This window comes from Meles meles, chromosome 16, assembly GCF_922984935.1.
Source record: "Meles meles chromosome 16, mMelMel3.1 paternal haplotype, whole genome shotgun sequence".
Lineage (NCBI taxonomy): Eukaryota > Metazoa > Chordata > Mammalia > Carnivora > Mustelidae > Meles > Meles meles.
The window spans coordinates 52768032-52788247 of NC_060081.1; the positions used below are offsets into that span (position 1 = coordinate 52768032).

General features: G+C 48.2%; 1 protein-coding gene across 4 annotated transcripts in view; it reads right to left on the reverse strand.

Annotated features, from left to right (window-relative positions):
* Positions 1-5659: 5659 nt before the first annotated feature.
* SMOX (spermine oxidase) overlaps positions 5660-20216 on the reverse strand; it is a 46797-nt gene continuing 32240 nt past the window's right edge. For 2 of the 4 annotated variants that reach the window (XM_045981517.1, XM_045981518.1), the window contains exons 5-8: positions 19431-20190; positions 18586-18746; positions 16608-16697; positions 15701-16156 (exon numbers count right to left, since the gene is read on the reverse strand). In XM_045981517.1, coding sequence (XP_045837473.1) covers positions 16019-16156; positions 16608-16697; positions 18586-18746; positions 19431-20190 — 1149 coding nt within the window. In that variant the 3' untranslated portion in view covers positions 15701-16018. Of the gene's footprint in view, positions 6421-15700; positions 16157-16607; positions 16698-18585; positions 18747-19430; positions 20191-20216 lie in introns of those variants that run through there. The other 2 variants (XM_045981520.1, XM_045981519.1) reach the window with 2 other exon arrangements.

Genomic DNA, 20216 nt, shown 5'->3' on the forward strand with positions numbered 1-20216 from the left:
GAGCAGCTCAGGGCTGGGTGTGAGTGTTCATTAAATCCTGGATTGATGGAGTTGGCCCACTGACCCTTCCCTGGGACACTGCCCCACTGCCCACCCAATGCTCAACATCACTATCTTTGCAAGATCCTCACCCCCAATGGTTTCACCAGCCCTCACAAGGCTAGAGCCTGTGCCCTCCCCCAGCCAGAGAGCCAGCTGTGCCCGGGACTTCTACGGAACACCTGCTCTTTGCGCCTTCCAGCCCACCCAACCCTCCACCTGGAGCCCCAGCCCAACCCCTTAGTCCCTCCTGCTCCAGGCGCTGACAGGTCCCGGCAAAAGTTTTGAGACCTCAGTCGCCCTCCCCTCGGTGACCTGTCAGAGCCCCGGCTCCTCAGTGCCCTCCTGACCCTGTTTCTATTTCCATCCTGTTACAGCCCCAGGGACGTACATGTTCACCGGCCACTTGGAAAGAATTTCCTTTTTTTTCTTTTTTTTCTACTCCTTGTGGCTCCAGCGAAGCACAAAACCAGATGCTCGTCAAGGCTAAACCGGTCCCGCAGGCTCTGCTCAGAGTCGCTCTCTGTGGAGCCCTGCTGACCCAGGTGGTACCGGCGGTGGGGCCTTCGGGCAGGGGGGCTGCCCTGGATTCTCCCCCCCCATTTGGAGCTGGCTCTCTGCCCTTCCCCCAGCCACCCCTTAGAGGAGCAGGGAAACAAAAGGCATGCTGAGCCAGACCCCAGCCTACATTCTCAAATTACTCTGGTCTGGGGAAGAACAAAGCAAGAATCACAGGAGGCATTTAGAATCAAGGAGAAATCCAGGAACTGGGGCCACAGCAGCCTGAGCTCCCAGAGCTGAGGGCCTGAGGGAAGGAGGGATACGCTGGAGGCAGCCGGAAGGACCTCCCCCCAACTTCTGCGACGTTCCCTCCAGGGCCCCACCATTCACTGGACTCCACCATTCCATGTGTGTCTAGCTCTTTCTGTCCTGCCCAGAACTGAAGAAGGGGGTCCCCATTCCCACTCCTGAGAGTGACCCAGACTGGCCCCACTGATCTCTTGAGCCAAGCCACCTGGGTCACTGGTCAGCCTATGGACTGGCTAATTAGGAGGCCAAGTCTGATCAGCTGGGCAGGCAGATGGAGGTGGATCAGATCACGTGGTACAAAACACACCAGCCTGGGGACCAGTGTCCACAGCTGGGAGTGATGCTCCCAGATCGGGCAGGGGCAGACAGCCATGGACAACTCCAGCATGCTAGAAGGGTTCAGAATGCAACTACGGACGCTGGTAGACAGCTACTTAAACCCGGGGCATTATTTTTCTCACTTGATAAGTTACAAGGTGGGAGGTTGCTAGTATTTTCCCTTTCAGGCCTTTGCATTCTAATCTCTGGTGTGTTGACCTGTATACTCTTTGTTGCCTAATGCATGATCAATGTTTCCATAATCCATATTCTTATTCAAAATGATGAGGGGAAGGAGTGAAGGAGAAAGGTCTGCTTTCATCAAGGTAAGAAAAGCTTTCCCAGAACCCCTCCCTCAGCACACCTCCGCTGGGTCTTGTGGGCCAGACCGGGGTCCCACGACCTGCCAGGGACACTGATAATCTCCAAGGCCGGGTGTTTGGTGGCAGAGGTCTGCGTTCAACCCACCAGCTGATTTTGTACAACCCACAAACTAAGAATGAATTTTACATTTTTAAATGGTTGGGGTAGGTTCGGGGTGGGCAGGGAGGAAATCCAAAGAATATGTCACAATGGGAAAATTACATGGAGGTTTCCTCTTGGTTCACAAAGCCCAGATTTTACTGTCTTGCCCTTTACAGGAAAAGTCTGTCAATCCTTGCTTTAGGGCAACAAGGATCACTGCCTTTCTCAGGGCACACTGCTATCGTGAACAAAATAGGGATTCTGGCAGTAGGAAGAAAGAAGGAATAGCTATGGAGTGGGCAGCTCGCAGTGCCTTCTCCCTATGCCAGGCAACACATTTCCAGCCTGTATCCTGTTACCTAATCTGCAACAGCAGAAATGAAGAGTCCCCCCTCTAACTAGGAACCTGACACAAAAGGCTTTTTCTAGAAGCCCTCAGCCCTGAGGACATCTTCCCTGACTGACCAAATGTATAGGATTTTGAAAGAGACCTGTGAAAAGGAAAGGGGGGTAGCAGGAAATATCACCACCGGCTGTGTCTCAGAAGGCTCAAGGACTCTATGAACTCACACCGAGCCAAGGTGTGCAGTCCTTGATAGTACAAGTCTAGAAAATGGGTCTGGTCAGGGTTCCATAGTGACCAATCTCCTATAAGCAGACAAAGACAGCCTAACTTACTAGGACTTCAGGGGCAGAAGCCCAAGACCAATGTACTAATTTTTTTATTTTATTTATTTGACAGACAGAGATCACAAGTAGACAGACAGGCAGACAGAGAGCGGGGAAACAGGCTCCCCACTGAGCAGAGAGCCCGATGCAGGGCTCGATCCCAGGACCCTGGGATCATGACCTGAGCTGAAGGCAGAGGCTTAAACCCACTGAGCCACCCAGGCACCCCAATGTACTAATTTTTAATGGAAATACAGCCTAACTATATATACAAGCCAATATCTTCATGATGACAAATGAACTTGATGGGAAGCCAAACTGCGGTCTGAAAGTCCCTTAGTGAGTTCAGAGGCTGAGCAGAGACGTGAATAGGAAGAGGTGTTGACCTCTTGCAGATTAGGCAGCTGGCATTCCTCCAACCCCAGATATGAACTGCCCAGGTGGAGCCCAGGAGCCCTCTGATGCCTCTCAACCAGCTAGTCCCCACCAGCCAATAACAAATGATGGCCGCTGAGCAGTGCGTGTGTTTGATAATATTTACTGAGCATCTACTTATGTGCCCGGCAGATGGGGAGGCATCTGTGTACAAAAGAAAAAAACCTCTACCTCCACAGAGTCCTCATTTCAGAAGAGACAGGAGTGATGGGTAATAAACAACATAAAAAAATATACAGTAGATGGTGGCAAGCCAAAGAAACATAATAGGAAAAGGAAACAGAAGTGTTGGGGGTGGGGAGGAGAATGCACTTTGAGGTCAAGTACCTAGGGAGGGCCTCAGAGAGAAAGTGATGTAGGAGAAAGGCCTAAAGATGGAAAAGGGGTGAGCCGTGCACATCTCTGGGAGGCAGAGGGAGGAGCAGCTGCCAAAGTCCCAACTGAGGAGGAGACCTGGTGTGTTTGAAGGTTAACAAGGAGGACCGAGTAGGCAGGGCCTATCCGGCAAAGGAGAGGAGCAGGCACTGAAGACGCCAGCGGCGGGAGGTGATGGGGGCCCAAGTACACAGGGCCATGTAAATCACAGCAGGAGCCTGGCTTTCCAGGTGGGACAAAGGGAGTCAGGTGGGGCCTTCAGCGGGCTTGAGCAACGAAGAGACAGGATCAGACTTAGGGTGAACAGGGTCACTCTGGCTGTATGTCGGGCTAATAAAGAGAAAGAGGGACTAGAGCAGAAGCAGGAGGCTAGTAGAGAGAGAGGTGACTGCAACAGTCCAGGCAAGAGATGGTGGCATTCGGGCCACTGGCCACGGCAATAGAGAGGAATGGTGAGAAGAGGTAGAGTTCTGGAGATTCTGCAGATGGCGTTTCCACATGCCATCCCTACACTCAGCATTCCCAGGCTACCATCTAGACCTGCCTGCCTTGTTAGGAGCCTCTAACAACTCAGGAAAGCTTTTTCTTTTTCCTGTCCCTCTTCCGTCTCCCCTTGTATACAGACACGTCCTAAAGTTCTATTCTTGGGTTGTTTTTTTTTCTTTTCTTGTCGCCATCCATGGCAATGCTCATATCCCAAAGCCACATTTCCAACCCCAGCACTACCTCCACACACAAATTCTGTGGTCATCCATACACAAATTTTCTCCTCACTTTACTACTGAAACTCATACACACAGTTGGTGTAAGAAAGAATTTTTAAATCAAGAACGGAGACTTCCGACTTAAAATGCAATCCTGTCAAGCCCTTTATAAGACCCCTTCCCCCTTAAAACACCACCAAAGACCTAAAAAGAGGACATAAATTCAAAACAGGTCTGAAAAGTAAGGGTATCAGCCAACCACTTGGAAACAGTGGGAACTCCAGGGCTGAGGAAATTCAGCGGAGGAAAAGAGACTCTCGGGCCCTTGCCAGAGATTTCCCTTCTGCAACAGAGGCACCACTGGCTGGTAAGAAAAAGCCCTACCTTCTTCTCTGCATATCTCCCTGCTCCCCACTCATAATCCCAAGAAGAGCCCTCCCAATTATCTAACCTTCAGTCCCTGCTCCATGGCCCAAGGACTGCTCTCTGAGTAGCTGAGGACACAGTAATGATGCCCCATCCTCCTGATTCCTGCAGAAACTTTCTACCCTCAGCAAAGACTTCATGCTCACTGGCCTGTCCAGGCTTATGGGTCTAGGATCAGAAGAGACCTGAGAGCAGAATAGGATGGTATAGTTTCTCAGATGTTCTCTTTGATGGAAGAAGAGTGGCCAGTAGCTCTGAATTTTTAGAACAAAGTTCTTCCTCTTTAGCTGAGAACTAGGGAGTTGGGGGTAGATCTTTCCTCAGACTGGTAAAACAGAACTAAAAGAATGCCCGTTGGCCTCTGTCGTCATGCCATGTAATGTCTCCCCCAGGGAACTGAACCCCTTGTCTTATTCCTGCCAGGCCCCTTGGCAGGACTGAGCCTCCCTTGTACCCTGGGTGGCTTCCCCATCTACGGCCCTGTTCGTCCTATCGCCGGTGCCTAGAAATATCCCTCTTGGGGGCTGAGCGACTCCCCCAAAGAGAGGTGTATCAGTCAGTTATTGCCACGATAAGTTTGCAAAACAAGCCACCCCTAAATTCACAGGTTACAAGAGCAAGTGTTTGTTTTTCTTGCTTCTGTGTCTGTCCACCGGTCCTAGGTTTGGTTCCAGGCTTCCATGGGCTCCTCCATAACCTCCAGGAAACGTCAGCTATCGGGGGCGCGTTCTTCTCATGACAAATGACAAGTACACGAGAAGCGAAACGCAGCTGTACAAGCATATTTCAAACTTCTGCTCATATCACATCGTGTCTGTTCACATTCCATTGGCCGAAACAAGTCAGAGAGCCAAGCCTAACATGACTGGGGCAGGAAACGAAACTGCTCCCCGAGGGAAAGGAGAGTGACCGAATATTTGCTGATTAATCTTCCAATCCATCGCACATAGCTGGGTTAGGACATCAACCTATGAATGTGTGGGGGACCTAATCCAGCCCACAGTAACCTATTCTGTGGCAGGAGATGCAAGGTCATCTAGAAAAGCCTCGGGTCATGGGGAGAAGGGAAGAACCAAGGTCACTTTCGTCATCATCTACCACAAGTGGCAACACCAATCTGGTTCTTGCCCTGAGCTAGAACAAAGGCTGGTCCAAACTGGAACACCCCCTCTTCTGGCCTAGAACAGGGACCCCACGCCACCATCCCTAGCCCTGGGTTTCCTGGTCCGTCACTGGGGCCCAGCTCACAGTTTTTGGTGAGCTGCAAATGATACCCTTGTTGTACATGGGCTTTGAAGAATAGAGAGAATGATAAAGAGAGACCGTGATTTTCAAACCTAAATAGGGTATCATTCAGGCCTAAACGCAAGAGGCAGATACTTTCAAGCTTCTTTTAAAACAGTACCTTTTGAAAAAGCCCAGTCAACATAAACACAAAGAAAAAGAAACAAAGTGGGGGTGGGGAGGGTATGACTAAAGTCACAGAGAACACTGTGAACAGTTTTTAAGCTGTAAATGTTTAAACCATCATGAAAAGGCCAATTTTCTAAGAAACTATAAATTGCCAAAATTGCATCTCCCCTCAAAAAGTAGAAAATGTTCACGGAAAGTCGACCATAAAAGAAATCAAAACATCAGTCAAAAATCTACTTCAAAAAAAACCAAGTCCAACCAGTTTTGCAAGTAAGTTCTTTAAAACTCCAGGAAACAGGTAATTAACATTCTATACAGACTTTTGCAATGGATATAGTAAAAAAGATGCAAAGCTACCCAATTATTTTAAAAGCCCAAGAGAAGAAGAAAAAAAAAAAAAAAAAACCAGGAAAGCCCAAGACAAAAAAATCTTAGGTCACTTGTGAACATAGATACAAAAGCCTAAATAAATATTTGCACATGAAATCCAGCAACAAATTAAAGTAATACTATATCATGGCCAGTGTGATAGATTGTATTATAATTATGAAAACATCCGCTGCCCCAACTTGCTGGGCACTTTTCCACAGGATTATATGCCTAGTCACTGACATCAAGCTTAGTCACTGACATCAGGCTTAATCACTGATGGGCTTGGACCAAAAAAGTGAATAGAAGTAATACATGTCAGTCTTGAGTAGAAATGTTAAGATGCTCCAGTATCTGTCTTTTCCATCTACCATGAGATGCTCCATCAACGTGGGTCCTAGAATTAAGAAGACATGAAATCAATCCTTAGTGCTCACATGACATGAGCAATAAATAAACTTCTGTTGTAATTCACTAAGATTTAGAGATTATTTGTTACCAGAGCAGAATTTACTGGTAAATTCTGAATTGACTGGTACAACAAGGTAAAGACTGTCCCCAAGATACAAGGAAAATATCAGAATATTAATGTTATTAACACATTAACAGGTAAAGGGAGAAAAACCCTATGATGATCTCCAATAGATACAGAAAAAGCATTTGATAAAATTCAATTTTCACTTATAGTAAGACAGTTACGAACTAGATAAAGAAGGGAATTTCTTTGACCTGATGAAAGGTACCCATCAGAAAACAAAAGCAAATAGCATACTTATTAGAAACTTCAGAAGCATTCCCATTAAAGTCAGAAACAAGGCTACGGTCCTCCTATCGCTCCTTTACTCAACATTATATCGGTAGCTCTACTAAAGCAGTAAGAAAAGAGAAAAAGAAACAGCAGGTACATTGACAGTAAAGAAACAGGACTATCTAATTTTGCAAGTAATATGATCTTCTACCCACAACATCCAAGAAAAGGAACTGATAAATAACTGAAACGAATAAAAGAGTTTGCAGTGTAGCCAAGCATAAACCAATATTCCAAAAACAAATAGCCCTCCTATTCCCCAACAATAATCATTTGATGACATTTCATATCAGTGGGGAAAGGGTGACTCATGCAACAGGTGATATTAGGATAACCAGCTGACAATGAGAAACCAGCACGAAGCCACACCCCTGCCTCATACCACAAGTCCACTGAAGATCTAAAGATATAAAAGCTTAAGAATTACTTTAAAAACACAGAATACTAGCTTTATGGCTTGGGATAGAAATGCATATTCTTAAAAAGGTTATAAAAAGCACAAAATCGATGGGGCACTTGGGCGGCTCAGTCAGTTAAGCATCCGACTCTTGGTTTCAGCTCAGGTCATGATGTCACAGTCATGGGATCAAGTCCCGGGTCAGGCTCTGTGCGGAGTTGTGGAGCCCGCTTGAGATTCTCTCTCTCTCTTCTCCCTCTGCCCTTCCCCCTCCCACTCGCACTCTCTCTGTCTCTCTAAAAACAAAACAAAACAAAAAAAAGAAAATATTGGTAAGTTTGTTCATTTCTGAAGGTAAAGCTTCTATATGTGAAAAGATCCCATAAACAATACAGCTGACTGGAAGAAAATATTTGCAATCCATATCATGGACAAAAAGACTATTATCCTAAATATATTTTTATAAACTCCTAAAAATCACTAAGAAAAAGACAATACCAGAAATGTGGGCTAAAGGACAAGACAGACAACACATGGGGGGGACCCTAAATGTCTAATAATCATAAGAAAAAATATCACTAGTTGGGAAATGCAATTAAAGCAAAAAATAAGACACCTGGTTTTACCTAGCTGATGACAAAAAATAAAAAACATGGATTTTGCAGTACACTAAATGATGGCAAAATGGCATAAATACAAGTGTTCTCATACCCCATTTGTGGGAGTGTAAATTTGGTAAACCTCTTTTCAGGATAATTTGGCAGTGTCTTCCAAAACTGAAAATACTGTGCCCTACGACCCAGGGACTTTTACACATGTGCACACAGGGGCATTGTCTCTTGTTATCATAGCATTGTTTATAATAACGAACAACTAGAAACAACAAAATGTCCATCCTTGACAAAGCGAAGTATGAAGTATGGTCATACAATGAAAGTCTATCTATCAGCTGAAAGGAATACATGAGATACATAATTTAAGCAGAGAGTTCTTTTGTTGTGTGAACAACAGAGCAAATTGAAAGAGAGTATGTACAGGGCAACTCCGTTTATCTAAAAATACACGGACATACAAAATACAATATAATTTACATTCACATATTATGGATGTAGAAACAGATTCTTATATTTTGGTAGGACGAACACCAAATCCTTAAGGGGGCAGGGGGCTCAGAATTAAGGAAATGATCACAGGCAACTTTAGCTTTATCTGTAAAGTTCCTTTATTTTTTAGGAGAATATCTTCACAACTATTTATATCACTAAAAATTGATTTTTAAAAGCCAGAAGATTTTATACCAATTCTATTATTACCTTCACCAGTCAATAAACTTTTTTTGCACCCTTATTAAATAAATACTTGGGGATACAAGGATGTAATCTCTGTGAACCACCTAAGACACATGGTCACATTATTAGCAAACAAGACAAGTACAGTGAAGAAGCACAGTAAAAAAGCAAACTGCAGCTCTGGGGGAATTCAGAAAACAGAAATTGACCAGAAGGGGCAGGGAGTTATAGACAAGGTAGTAACATCACCAGAAAGCTCCATTAAAGGGGATTACCTGAATGCTGAGTCTGAAGGCTTTGGCAACTTGGGAGAAAATCTTGACAGAAGTAAGAGAGAAATGACACCTTCTTCTAGGGAAACACAATTCTAAAGACAGCAGATTACTCATCAGAATCACAGAAGCCAGACGAAAAGCACAGCATTTAAGGGCTCTAAGAACAGAGCTGCCCATCAGAACCTTCCATCCAGTGAAAATACCCTTTGGAAATGAAGGGGGTGGGAGGCAGCTAGAATGATGCCTGAGGTGAGGAAGGGATCCCTAAGAATCCACACTTACTATAGACACAAACAGTTACATATTAAAATACCCACAGATATGTATATACACATGGTTAGTGTATACATAGCTGTCAGCTGAGAGAGCCTAGAAGCCGAGACATCTCCATTGCAACAAGCACACCAAATACCCAAACCTTGGTTTCTAACACCATCCTCTATTCAAAAGGAGCTAGGGTTCTTTAGAGAAATGGCTGTTTCTATGACTGGGGCAGGGACATAGGCCAGCTGGAATATCATGTAGAATATCATGAGCCTGGAATATCATGTAGAGCCAAAAAGTAAGTAAGTGTTTTTTTGAACACTTTGATAGGGGTACATCAAAGAGACATAGGAGCCAACTGAAAGAGTTCCCGATGGTCAAAGCTGGAACAACTTAATAACAAAATTAAGTAGTATTGGATAACCCAAAGCATAAAATAAATCTCCGTGAATCCACTCTGATACATAAATATGACTTACTGAATAAATTAATAGGGGACTGGGGGAGAGGGGAAAGAATTCTTCTCTGCAGAAGAATTCCAACATATTAAGGTAGACACTCTTAAGGAGAGGAGCGTAACTCCTTACCTGTGGCTGCCCATAGTGACTTCCTTTCAAAGAGTGGAGCAGGGGGAGTGGGGGAAAGAATAACTTACAGTGCAGAAAACTGACCAATGGTCAAGTGAGCAAGGTCAATATCAACAGTCATAGATCCTGTTGGTGGTGGGTACCCTTGATATGATGAGATGCAACGGCCCTTGACTTCTGTGGTCTTCCTCCCCGAAGCATATAACACCAGTCTGGCCATGAGAAAAACATCAGACAAATTCCAGTAGAGGGCATCCTACCTAACCGCACTCAAGACGGGTAACACCGTCCAAAACAGGGAGAGTCTGAGAAACTGTCACAACCAAGAGGAACCCAAGGAAACATGACAGCTAAGTGGAACATGGTATCCTGGGTGGAATTCTGGGACAGACAAAAGACATTAGGTAAAAACTAAAAAAAAATCTGAATCAACTACAGACTTTGGCGAACAATGACGCACCATTGTTGGTTCATTAGTTGTAGAAAACATACGATAACAATGTAAGATATTAATAATAGGGAAAATGGTTGGAGGCAAGGGACTCTATATATTTTACCTTTTCTTAAGTCTAAAACTGTTCTAAAATAGTCTATGGACACCACAAAAAAACCCTGCTAGAACTGAAAGGATAAATAAATCCATAATCATAGTTAGATACTTCAACACTACTCTCTCAACCATTGCTAGAACTGGACAGAAAATCTGCAAGGATATAGAAGAAACCAATAATACCATCCACCAAGAGGATCTAATCAACATCCATAGAACTTCGACCCAACAATAGCAGAATACACATCCTTCGCAAGCCCCATAGATCATGTACCAAGATAGACCATATCCTGGACCATAAAACAAACTCAACAAATTTAAAAGAATTCAAATCATACAGCCCAACTTTTGTTTGTTTGGGAAACAAATAGGTTCAATGTTTTATCTATTTATTTATTTATTTATTTAGTGAACTTATATATTAAAGCATAATTAGATCTTTTTGAGGTTGGCATACAAAAGGAAAGCGCTTAAAGTATGGTAGAGAAAGGGAAGGGAAGGGAGACAGGGAAAGAGGGAGGGAAAGGGAGGAAGGAATGAAAGGAGGAAGAGAGGGAGGAAAGAAAGAAAATTTTATCTTGGGGCCACCAAGGTCTCTTTTTACTGTTAAGAATGAAAAATAAATGCTACTCTAGAATATGTTTCAATCTTATTTTATTCATTTATTCTATGTAAATTAAAGATGCTTCCTGTGATTTGTTGGGTGGTGGTCGTGGTGTTGAATTCAGAAAAGCCCCCAGAGAAGAATCCAGCACAGACCTGTTCTCCCTGCCGCAAGAGGGCTGTAGTCCCATATGGCCAGCAGATGGCGCGAGAGGACTGTTTCAGACCACGACTTTGGCCTTATTTCCAGATACCCTGGAGTCAGCCGTGGCTCCTCCCCAACCTCTCCCAGCCTTGGTGAGAAGGCGAGGCAGTGCGGCCCTTCCAGGGCCTCTCTCTGCAACCTAAGGATCCCCACCGACAACTGCTAGGGTAAGGATAGTGAGAATTCCGAGAGACCAAGTGCAGAAAATGCTAGCATGAAGCTTGGCTGAAAGGAAGGCAAAGGAAGGTGGTAGAAAGAGGATGGGGTGATAGGAAAGACAAGGGCATCTTGAAACATGGACAGAAAAGATGGCGTGGAGAGAAGGGGGAGAGGGAAGAACCGGGGAAGATCCCTGAGTTTGGGCAGGAGATGCACAGGAGTCACGTACTTCCTCTGTGTCGGGAGGAATGGGAGCAGTCCCTATCAGGATGGGTGTGAAGATGAGCTCTTTGTAGATTTGGCAAGGAAGTTGCCTCCAGTGGCTTCTCTTGAGACTGTGAAGCAGGAGACATTGTTGTCTGTTGACAGTGAGGAGACAGGGGCTTTAGAGGATGAAGGGGGAGAGCTGACAGGGGAAACCCGGGGTGGGGGCGGGTTGTCTTAAAATTGCTCAAATACTGAGCTTACTGAAATAAAATATGCCTGGCATTTTGCATCTTCTAACAGAAAGGCAGGTTTTGAAAATCAGTGCCTACAAAAAATCAGCGTTCAACAACCACTTCCGGACTCATGAGAGGCGAGACCAGCTTTTGTATCCACATCTCCAGTTAGTACGAAGCAGGGCTTGTGACCAGCTCCTTCCCTTCTTCTATCATGTGGCCACCATGAGCTTAGATGTCCCGGAGGCCACCTTAGTAGGGCCACAGTGCCTCCCATCCGTTGAGATTTGATTACCCTACACAAATCAGGAGTAGCCTCAACAAACAGCCCAGCCAGTCATTATAAAACAGCACGGCCTCCTAAACTCTACCATTATGTTTGGCAGACCATTAATTAAGCAGGCAGTTTTCTAGAACTGAGCAGCCCACCTCGCTCTGTACCTTGGGGTTGGTTACCCTCCGGCTCATCTCAACAGGCCCAAGTAAATGTAGGGTGACTCAAACCAGAAATGCTTCTCTCCCACATTTGTTTGTGGGCAGCACAGACATTCCAGCGGCTCCCATGAAGCAGGAGCTAACTGCTAACCTGTCCCATACCAGCCAAGGTGGGAAGACACAGTATCTGCCAAGTACCCCCTGGGCGTCTGAAAGGAACATTTCTGAGGCTTCCACAAGACCACAACTGAACACCTGGCTCGCAGCCTCACCGATGCCCCCAGCACAAGACACCACCACAACCATCCTACTAGAATCTTGGGCCAGAGACATTTCCTCTCAAGTGCTTTCTGTGGGGGATAGGAATTGTTGAGCAGGCACTGACGTGGGTGGTAGCCTGTGCGTGCCACATTTGCCATCCCTGAGAGAGGCCTCTGAGAATCCCTCAGTGCCAAGGCTGCCTCAGAGACCTAGTCACAGCAAGGAACTCAGCCTCTGTTCCTGGTACATCTAGTCTGTCTTGTTTCTGAATGGCCCTTGCTTTTATCTGCTTCACATCTGTGTGTGGAGCTGCAAACCATAAATGCTCCCCACATTACGTGATTGTTTGATGCGGAAGTGGCACCCTGGAAAGCTGTGGCCAACTCTCCAGGGCCACCCCTCCCGCACCTGTCCCCACCTTCCTCCCAGGGTGGCTCACTCCTCCCTCAGATGGCGTGGGCTCCAAGCTGCGTGGCCTTGAACAGTCCCAAGCTGTTCTGAGAACCCGGATCTCCTCGGCTGTGAGACAATCCCTGCTTCCCTCACCGAGCTGTCGATGCCCAGATGAGGGGAGCTAAGCCAGGGGTCTGATAAAGGGTGACATGCTAGTAAGCATAAGGCCAGTCCTTATCACCAGGCAGCCAGGGAGACATAAGTAGGTCCTTCCTCCCTTTATCTGCTCTCGGCATGTGTCCTCTCTGCTGCAAGGACGAAATTCACTGGGTCAACACAACTGTGTATTTGGGGATGGGATGGTGGGGGGATGGGTGTCCTCAGACTCTTCTTTAAACTTCTTAAATTGAGTTATATCATACACACAGAAAGAAGCCTAAGTCTTCAGGGTATAACCCAGTGCATTTTTACGAATGTATGTACCCACTCCACTGCGATCCAGGTCAAGATACAGAACATTTCTGCAACCCAGAAAGCACCCCTACCCATACTTCTTCCCAGGCACTACCCATCCTCTCATATCTTATATCTCATAACTATAATGTAGATATCTCATATCTACATTATATCTCATATCTACATTACATCTCATATCTACATTATAGTTAGCTTTGTTGGTTCTTGAACCTCATATTTAAAAATCCCATATTTAAAAAATCATAGAGTATATATAGGCTTGTGTCTGGCCTCCTTCACTCAACCTCACGTTTTAGAGATGAATTGATGTTGAAAATAACGGCTTGGTTTTTTTTTCTATTGGTACATAGTATTCCATTGTATGGACGTACCACAGCTGGTTCTATTGACGGAATCTGACACGCAGTTTCTCAGCACGGCATACCCATGGCCAATCTCTCCAGCAACTGCCTCAGATTTTTTCCCCCCTGGCACCAGCCTCTTCTTTTCAGTGCAGTAATAGGAAGTAAATAGGAAGAACCTGCAGTGGGAGTCAGACCTCAGTGACCTTGGGGGCCATTACTTAACTCTTACAGGCTTTGTCTCCCCGTGGGGATAAGTCCCCCTCCCCAGCCTGAGCTGGCCTCCATATCAAATTAAGAGGCCCATGTGCCCAGCGTTCACAACAGATGCCCTGCCTGGCAGATGGCTGGCTCTAAGTGAATGTTTCCTCCCTCCCCCTTGGCCATACCTGAAGCTGCCCAACATGTAATCACGGAATAAACACTTAGGACACTTTCACCTCACGGAGCCCTTTAAAATTCCTCTGCCGATGATCCAGGGTATCTACTTATTACTTTCTTCCCCCATCCTCATGTTCCAGGCCACTTCTATCCACCCCACCTTAGCCAGTGGGGAAAACTGAAGACACGGGAGGGTGCACATGGGGTCAGGGCCTCCCGAGGTGAAGTCCACAGACGGCGCTTGCTGCAAAGTGACTGTGGGCTGGGAAGGAGACACCTCCCCCTGGACCACAGCAAAGTCCAAATTTACATTGTCTGCATAAAAGTGCCACTATGAAAGATCTCCGAGATACATTACATTAATGAAAACAAGCAAAATGCGGGACGGGATGAATACTTGGTCACTTTTGTGTAAAAAGGGAGCAAGAAGGGCCCCTATTTACACGGACATACTGGAAATGGAGCCTCTAAGAACATGGGCAGTGGGGAGCAGCCAGACCCCGGGGACACGTGTGGGAGGGGACGTTCCTAGGCACCCTTTCATGACCTGTGAGCTTGCACCATGTCAATGGAACCTCTTCTCAAAAAATGTTTCTGCGCTTACAGTTTTCTAAGTTACGTGCCAGGTGATGACGAGTCCCCGACGTGAGCTCCAGGAGGACCCACCTGGGCAAAGCAAGCGTTCCTGTGAGCAGAGTGCATGTGCTGGGGGTGTGTGCGGGGCGGGGGTGTGTGTGTCAGCAAACGCAGGCAGGCCGCGGTGTAGGTGTGCCCGCAGCGGGGACAGCTCCATCATCACTGGAGGCAACAGGGGAGGGGATGTGGGGTCACAGCAGGAGCCGGGCCCTACGCTTCTGAGAAGGGGGCCCAACCTAAGTTCACGGAGTTCAACCACATGGGCCCAGCTGGAGGTTCACAACATCCTCCCCCACCCAAATCCCTTACTTCTAGATGTTTCGAACTCTGTCATTAGCAGTCTGGAGGAAGAACATGACTAAATGTTCTTTAAGACTCTGCGTGTGCATGTACATGAGGTTGTGTGTTGGTGAATGGGTGCAGGCTGGTGTATCGTGTAGGAGTGTGTGTAGATGTGCACGTGTGCTCACACACATAGGTGCATGCCTGTGTGCACACGTGCACAGGTGAGTGTGTCTGCACGTGTGCGCATGCATGCTGGTGGGAGGGATGTGTGTGTGTGTGTGTGTGCGCTTTCATTCAGCAAAAAAAGCCGAAAAGACTAACATCCCCAATAAGTGATAGGCCCTTGGAATACAGCAGGCGGGCCACAATTCAGAACATTCCCCCCAAAATGGCCAGACTCTCCTTCCCAGAAGTCAACAGCAGGCAGCCCAAAGGCCAGACCTAGGGCCCCAAGGCCGGGTGACACTCACTAAAATTAATACACCTGAGCAGGGCATGGAGCCACAGCAGATGTCCCCTCCCATGAACTCACCTTCACTCCATGTGGCCATGCCACCCAGTAGGGCTCTGAGAGGTCCAGCAAAGGGCCAGTGGGCAGACACAGGCCCATCCCGAAGGAGCTGAGCTGAGTAGTGAGGAGCCCTGAGCCCTGAGGGGTCTCGCCAGCAGGAAGGCAAACAACCACAAACAGACTGCGGTAAGGGGATACTTCTTCCAATAAAGGCAGATACTTTACCTTCTGGGGGCACAGCCAGGTCACAGCCCTCCCACCATCCCCTCACTCAAAAAGGATGGGCTAAAAAACAAAACAACGACAACAAAAAACAACTAGAGAAACACATACACATGAAGAGGCTGAGGTAAACGGAAGAAGAGAGAAGCTGAGGAGCATGGGAAGGGCAAGCCTCTTTTATTATCCCCAAATGCAAAGTGTTGAAGGCACTTACAATAACAAGGCAGGGGGGAGGGGAGGGGAGGTCCGAGCACAGAGGTAAGTCAATGGGCCCCACCCTGGTCCCCAACTGGCATGGAGAAGAGGAAGAGCTACAGGACCAGATCTGAAGCCAGTCAGGGTGTCTACCTCTACCAAAGATACAAATCCAGTCTACAGCGGATTAGAAAATGAGGAGCACACAGCAGCGAGGGGCAGGGCTGGCAGTCACGAGTTAGTGGCTCTGTAAGGAACACGCTGGGCAGTGAAGAGGGCCCTCAGGTCCCCTGCTGGAAGAGGTCCCGGTACATCTCGATGAGACGGGCGGCCTCGCGCTGGCCAGAGAGCAGAGCACCATGGGTAGTGGAGTAGTACTTGCGGTGAGTGGCCTCACCCGAGAACAGCACCTGCATGGGCTGGGCCGGGGGACGGGGGAAGTGAGCGTGGAGGAGCGAGAAAGGCCGGGAGGCTACCTGTCTGCCCCGGGAACTCCCCCATCCACACCACAGGTCAGATAGCCGTACCTGAGATGCAGGTACTGCTGTTTCCACGGGATGAGGAATTGCCCATCCCACCTGGCCACCTTCCCCTGCTTCTTCCCCAGATATCCAGGCCTCAGTTCTTTCCACTCAGGCCCTATTAGGAGTCCTGGTTCTGCAGGCTCAAAGGCTCACTGTGCCTCTTGCTAGTGAACTCAGGGCAAGGGGTTTAACCTCCCTAAGCCTTGGTTTTTGTCACCTGCCACTCAGGTTCAGACCACCTGCTTCTGAGGGTGGGTATAAGGATTAATGAAAATAATGTATCTAAAGCACTTAGAGCCTAAAAGAACATAAGCACTTGATAAAGTTAGGCGGTAATTTAACAAACCTTTATGGAGCCCCTATTAGGGTCCAGAGACTGTTCTGAGCACTTGGAAGATAAAAGGTGACCGGGCTGCTGCTTTGAGGAGCTTCCTTGCTGGTGGGGAAGCCAGACACGAAACCCAATTACTAAACGGCATCACGTGTGACATGATGGGTGTTTGGACAAGGTGCTGAGAGCCCAGAAAACAGGCCCACTGTAAGGGGGATCGCACAAAGCTTCCCAGAGCACAGGATCTTTGGGCTGCTTCTCCAAAGATGCTAGGTAAACAAACAGGCAAAGGACATTTCAGGAAGAAGGGGAAAATGGGGGCAAAAACGCACTAGAGCAAGGGACAGTGAGAACTTTGGTAGGGCTGGGGCTCAACCTCGAGAAAGCAGAAGCTGTCTAGGTGGGGTCCAGGTAAAGAACGAGTGCTTGCCCTCCAAGCTTGAGTTGGGACTTTTTCCCACTGATGCACAACTTTGCATAACCTGAGTGTGCAAAGGCACCCACAGGGGACCCTGGTAGCCTGTTGTTGCTTATTCAGCAGGTCCAGGGGGTCAAGAGCCTGCATTTCTAAGGCTCTCCCCCATGATGCTGGTGCTGCTGGCTGCTGGTCCATGGACCACTCACTTTGAGTAGGGAAAGGGAAGCTTTAACCCACCAACAAGGAGGAGCCTGCAGAGGCAGTTAGGCTGGAGGTCCTCTTTCTCCTCCATCACAAAGCCCTGATCTTTAACTGGGCGCATTGCCATCCAGAATAAAAGATGATCAATCCTAACCCCTTTTGCAGCTACTCTAGGCAGGTGACTTAGTTCTGGCCAATCGGCTTCAAGTGCACTGTCTTCTTAGAGGAACTGACTAGCCCCAAGGGGACTCTGCCTGTCCCAGACCTGAGTGGCAGCCTCGCAGCCCTCTAGAACCACAAAGTGGCCTTGAAGATGGTGCCGGGTGCCAGTGACACTCGTACCTACCTCTGGGTTTCCCCTTATATGACAGAAGGAGACTCTGTCTGGGGTAAGCCCCAGGTATTTTCATGTTGTTTTGCTTTGTGCTGTAGGCGTTAGTCCTAACTGATGCAGGTGACAACAGAAGGTCTGGTTTCGGGAGGGAGGCTGCGGCAGCAGCAAGGGCCGCTGCTCCTCTCTCCCACTGAGGCCAACCAGGGCATGCACAATACACGCTGGGAGTCTTCTTCATCCCTCACACCAAAGAATTGTTCCCAGAGTAATTCTGCTGGGGTTGTAACATGTATTTAACAAGTGTATACTTGTTGGGGGAAACTCGAAATCCACTTTATAAGACCAGAAATATATACAGTTGTATATACAAATATATATAATACATATTTACAATTATATATACAAATGTAATATAAAAATAATTATATATACAAATATATATAATTGTTTCTCTCAGATTTATTCTTTTTCCCTATGATTTATTATAAGTTGATATAATTTGGGGGAGGGTCAGTATTCTCAAATTTCTTTTCTGAAAAATATTAGGAAAAAGAAGTAAATAAAATATATTGGGGAAACTTACTTCTATGCAATCAGTGCTGTCCGAGAGAACTTTCCGTGGCGATAGAAATGCCCCATTAGCTACACAATCCAACACCACGGCCACTGGGCACCGTAACTATCAAACTTCAAAAGTGGCCAGTGCAACCAAGGAACTAAATATTTAATACATAGATTTCAATTTTAATTAATTTCAATGAAATGTGGCCAATGGCTACCGTAGGGGACGGCAGAGCCTGAAATGGCTCAGCTTCTAACCACCTCAATAAAGTGTTTAACATCTCAATTTTGATCCCATCTTTTCTTCCAGATGTTAAGTGCACGTGTCCTTGTTTCCATGTTCAACACCAGAGCTACTCCTTGTGTCTCCGCCTGGCACCCCTCGGTGAGCACCGCCCGCCCACATCCAAAGTACCTGCCCCCAGCCCACCAGCCCCCCAGCCCCACTCCGGCCCTCCTCACCCTCCACCCACGCTCACCGCCGTCTTGGAGCTCTCCGTGTAAGGCAGGGGCTTGGCCAGCTTCTCCACGTCTGCGCCACTAGAGCCCACCTGCGTGTACGAATAGGAGCCTCGGAAGTAGGGGTTGCTGCCCCAGGCCGAGCGCAGGATTCGCCGAGGTTTTGGAATGTTGGGGTTCCCTGTTGGGGAGTTGGAAGAGCCAAGGGGAAGGAAAATAAGAAATGGCTGCACACGAAAGATGCCCCTGAACAAGCAACTGGCAGTCCAGGGGCAGGGCTGCAAGAGGGCCAGACCCCCGCAGGGAGGCATGGAAGACCCAGGAGGAGGTAGCTGGGCTGGGGGCTCCAGCCCTTACCCTCCCCCCCCTCCGCAACGCCTCCTTGTGGACACTCCCAGCAAAACAGCTCATGGGGGAAGGGGGCTAATTTTCCTGTATGAAAAAATATTCCAGATCATCACGTATCCCCTTCCCACTTCAGGGGTTCTCGTGAGGCTCTTCTGGGGTAGTGGATGAAAAAATGTTCAATTAAAAGAATCAGTGAAACGCAAATCCATCTCTGAGCAGGACAGTATAGGTGGGAAATGGACAATCTGAGGTTTGCGGGTGATACCTGAGTTTTTTTACCATCAGCTCTTAGAAGAAACACAGCGCCTGAGGTTCTGAGTGTTTCAAGTTCCAAAAGGGGGCTGCGGGGAGGAGCCCGCCATCTGGGAGCCCAGGCGCCCTGAGGCAGCTCTCCCATTGGACACAGCGATCCAGGGCTGCGGAGAGCTACAGCAGGTGCAGGAGAGGCAGAGGGCCGAGTAGAGGATTGCGGGGGGGTTGGGAGGTGGGCAGGGAGGCCGGAGGTGAGGGGACACACCTGTGAACTGCCGCAGCATCTCCGTGCAGATCTCGGCCACCGCCTCGTCGTCACACTTCTCCATGACGAGGGCCTCCTCCCCGCAGATCCAGCCGCTCAGCACGTGGCCGTAGCGCTCGGGCGGGTAGAGGACGTCGAAGCCGCAGATCTTGCGGTACCAGAGCTCGGGCAGGTAGGTCAGGGTGCGGCTCTCCGCCTCGTCCTCCCACACAAACTGTAGGCTGTTGCACTCAGGGCCCCAGAAGGGCTCCTCGAATTCCAGAAAGATCTTGTCGGTGGTGCCGATGCCCAGGCGGTGGATGGCAGCCACCTTCTCGGCGGGCAGGCCTGGCCGGAAGAAGCTGGTGTACTGCCTCTTGAGCACGCCCAGCGACACGGTCACGATCACGTGGTCCGCCGGGATCACCTCGCAGTCCTCACACTCCACCAGCACCGGCCACTGCTTGTCCTCATCCCGCCCATCCCCCCGGGGCTCCTCTCCCCCCTGGCCGCCCTCCCCAGCGTCATGGTTGTGGTCACCTTCGCCCCGGGGCTCAATCTCCGGGCCCCGGGGGCGGGCCGAGGCCTGGTCCCAGTGCACACAACGGACAGGTTTCCCCAGCTGGATGACGTGGGTGGGGATGCCCTCGGCCAGCAGCTCCACAACCCGCATGAAGCCCGAGGGGATGATGTGGTGGGCCCCGGGGATCTCGGTCCACTCCCCGAAGGCGCTCAGAGACACCTCGTCCATGCTGTGGGAACCACTCTCACAGCTCTCCACCTGTGGGAAGAGCCAGAGAGGAGCCG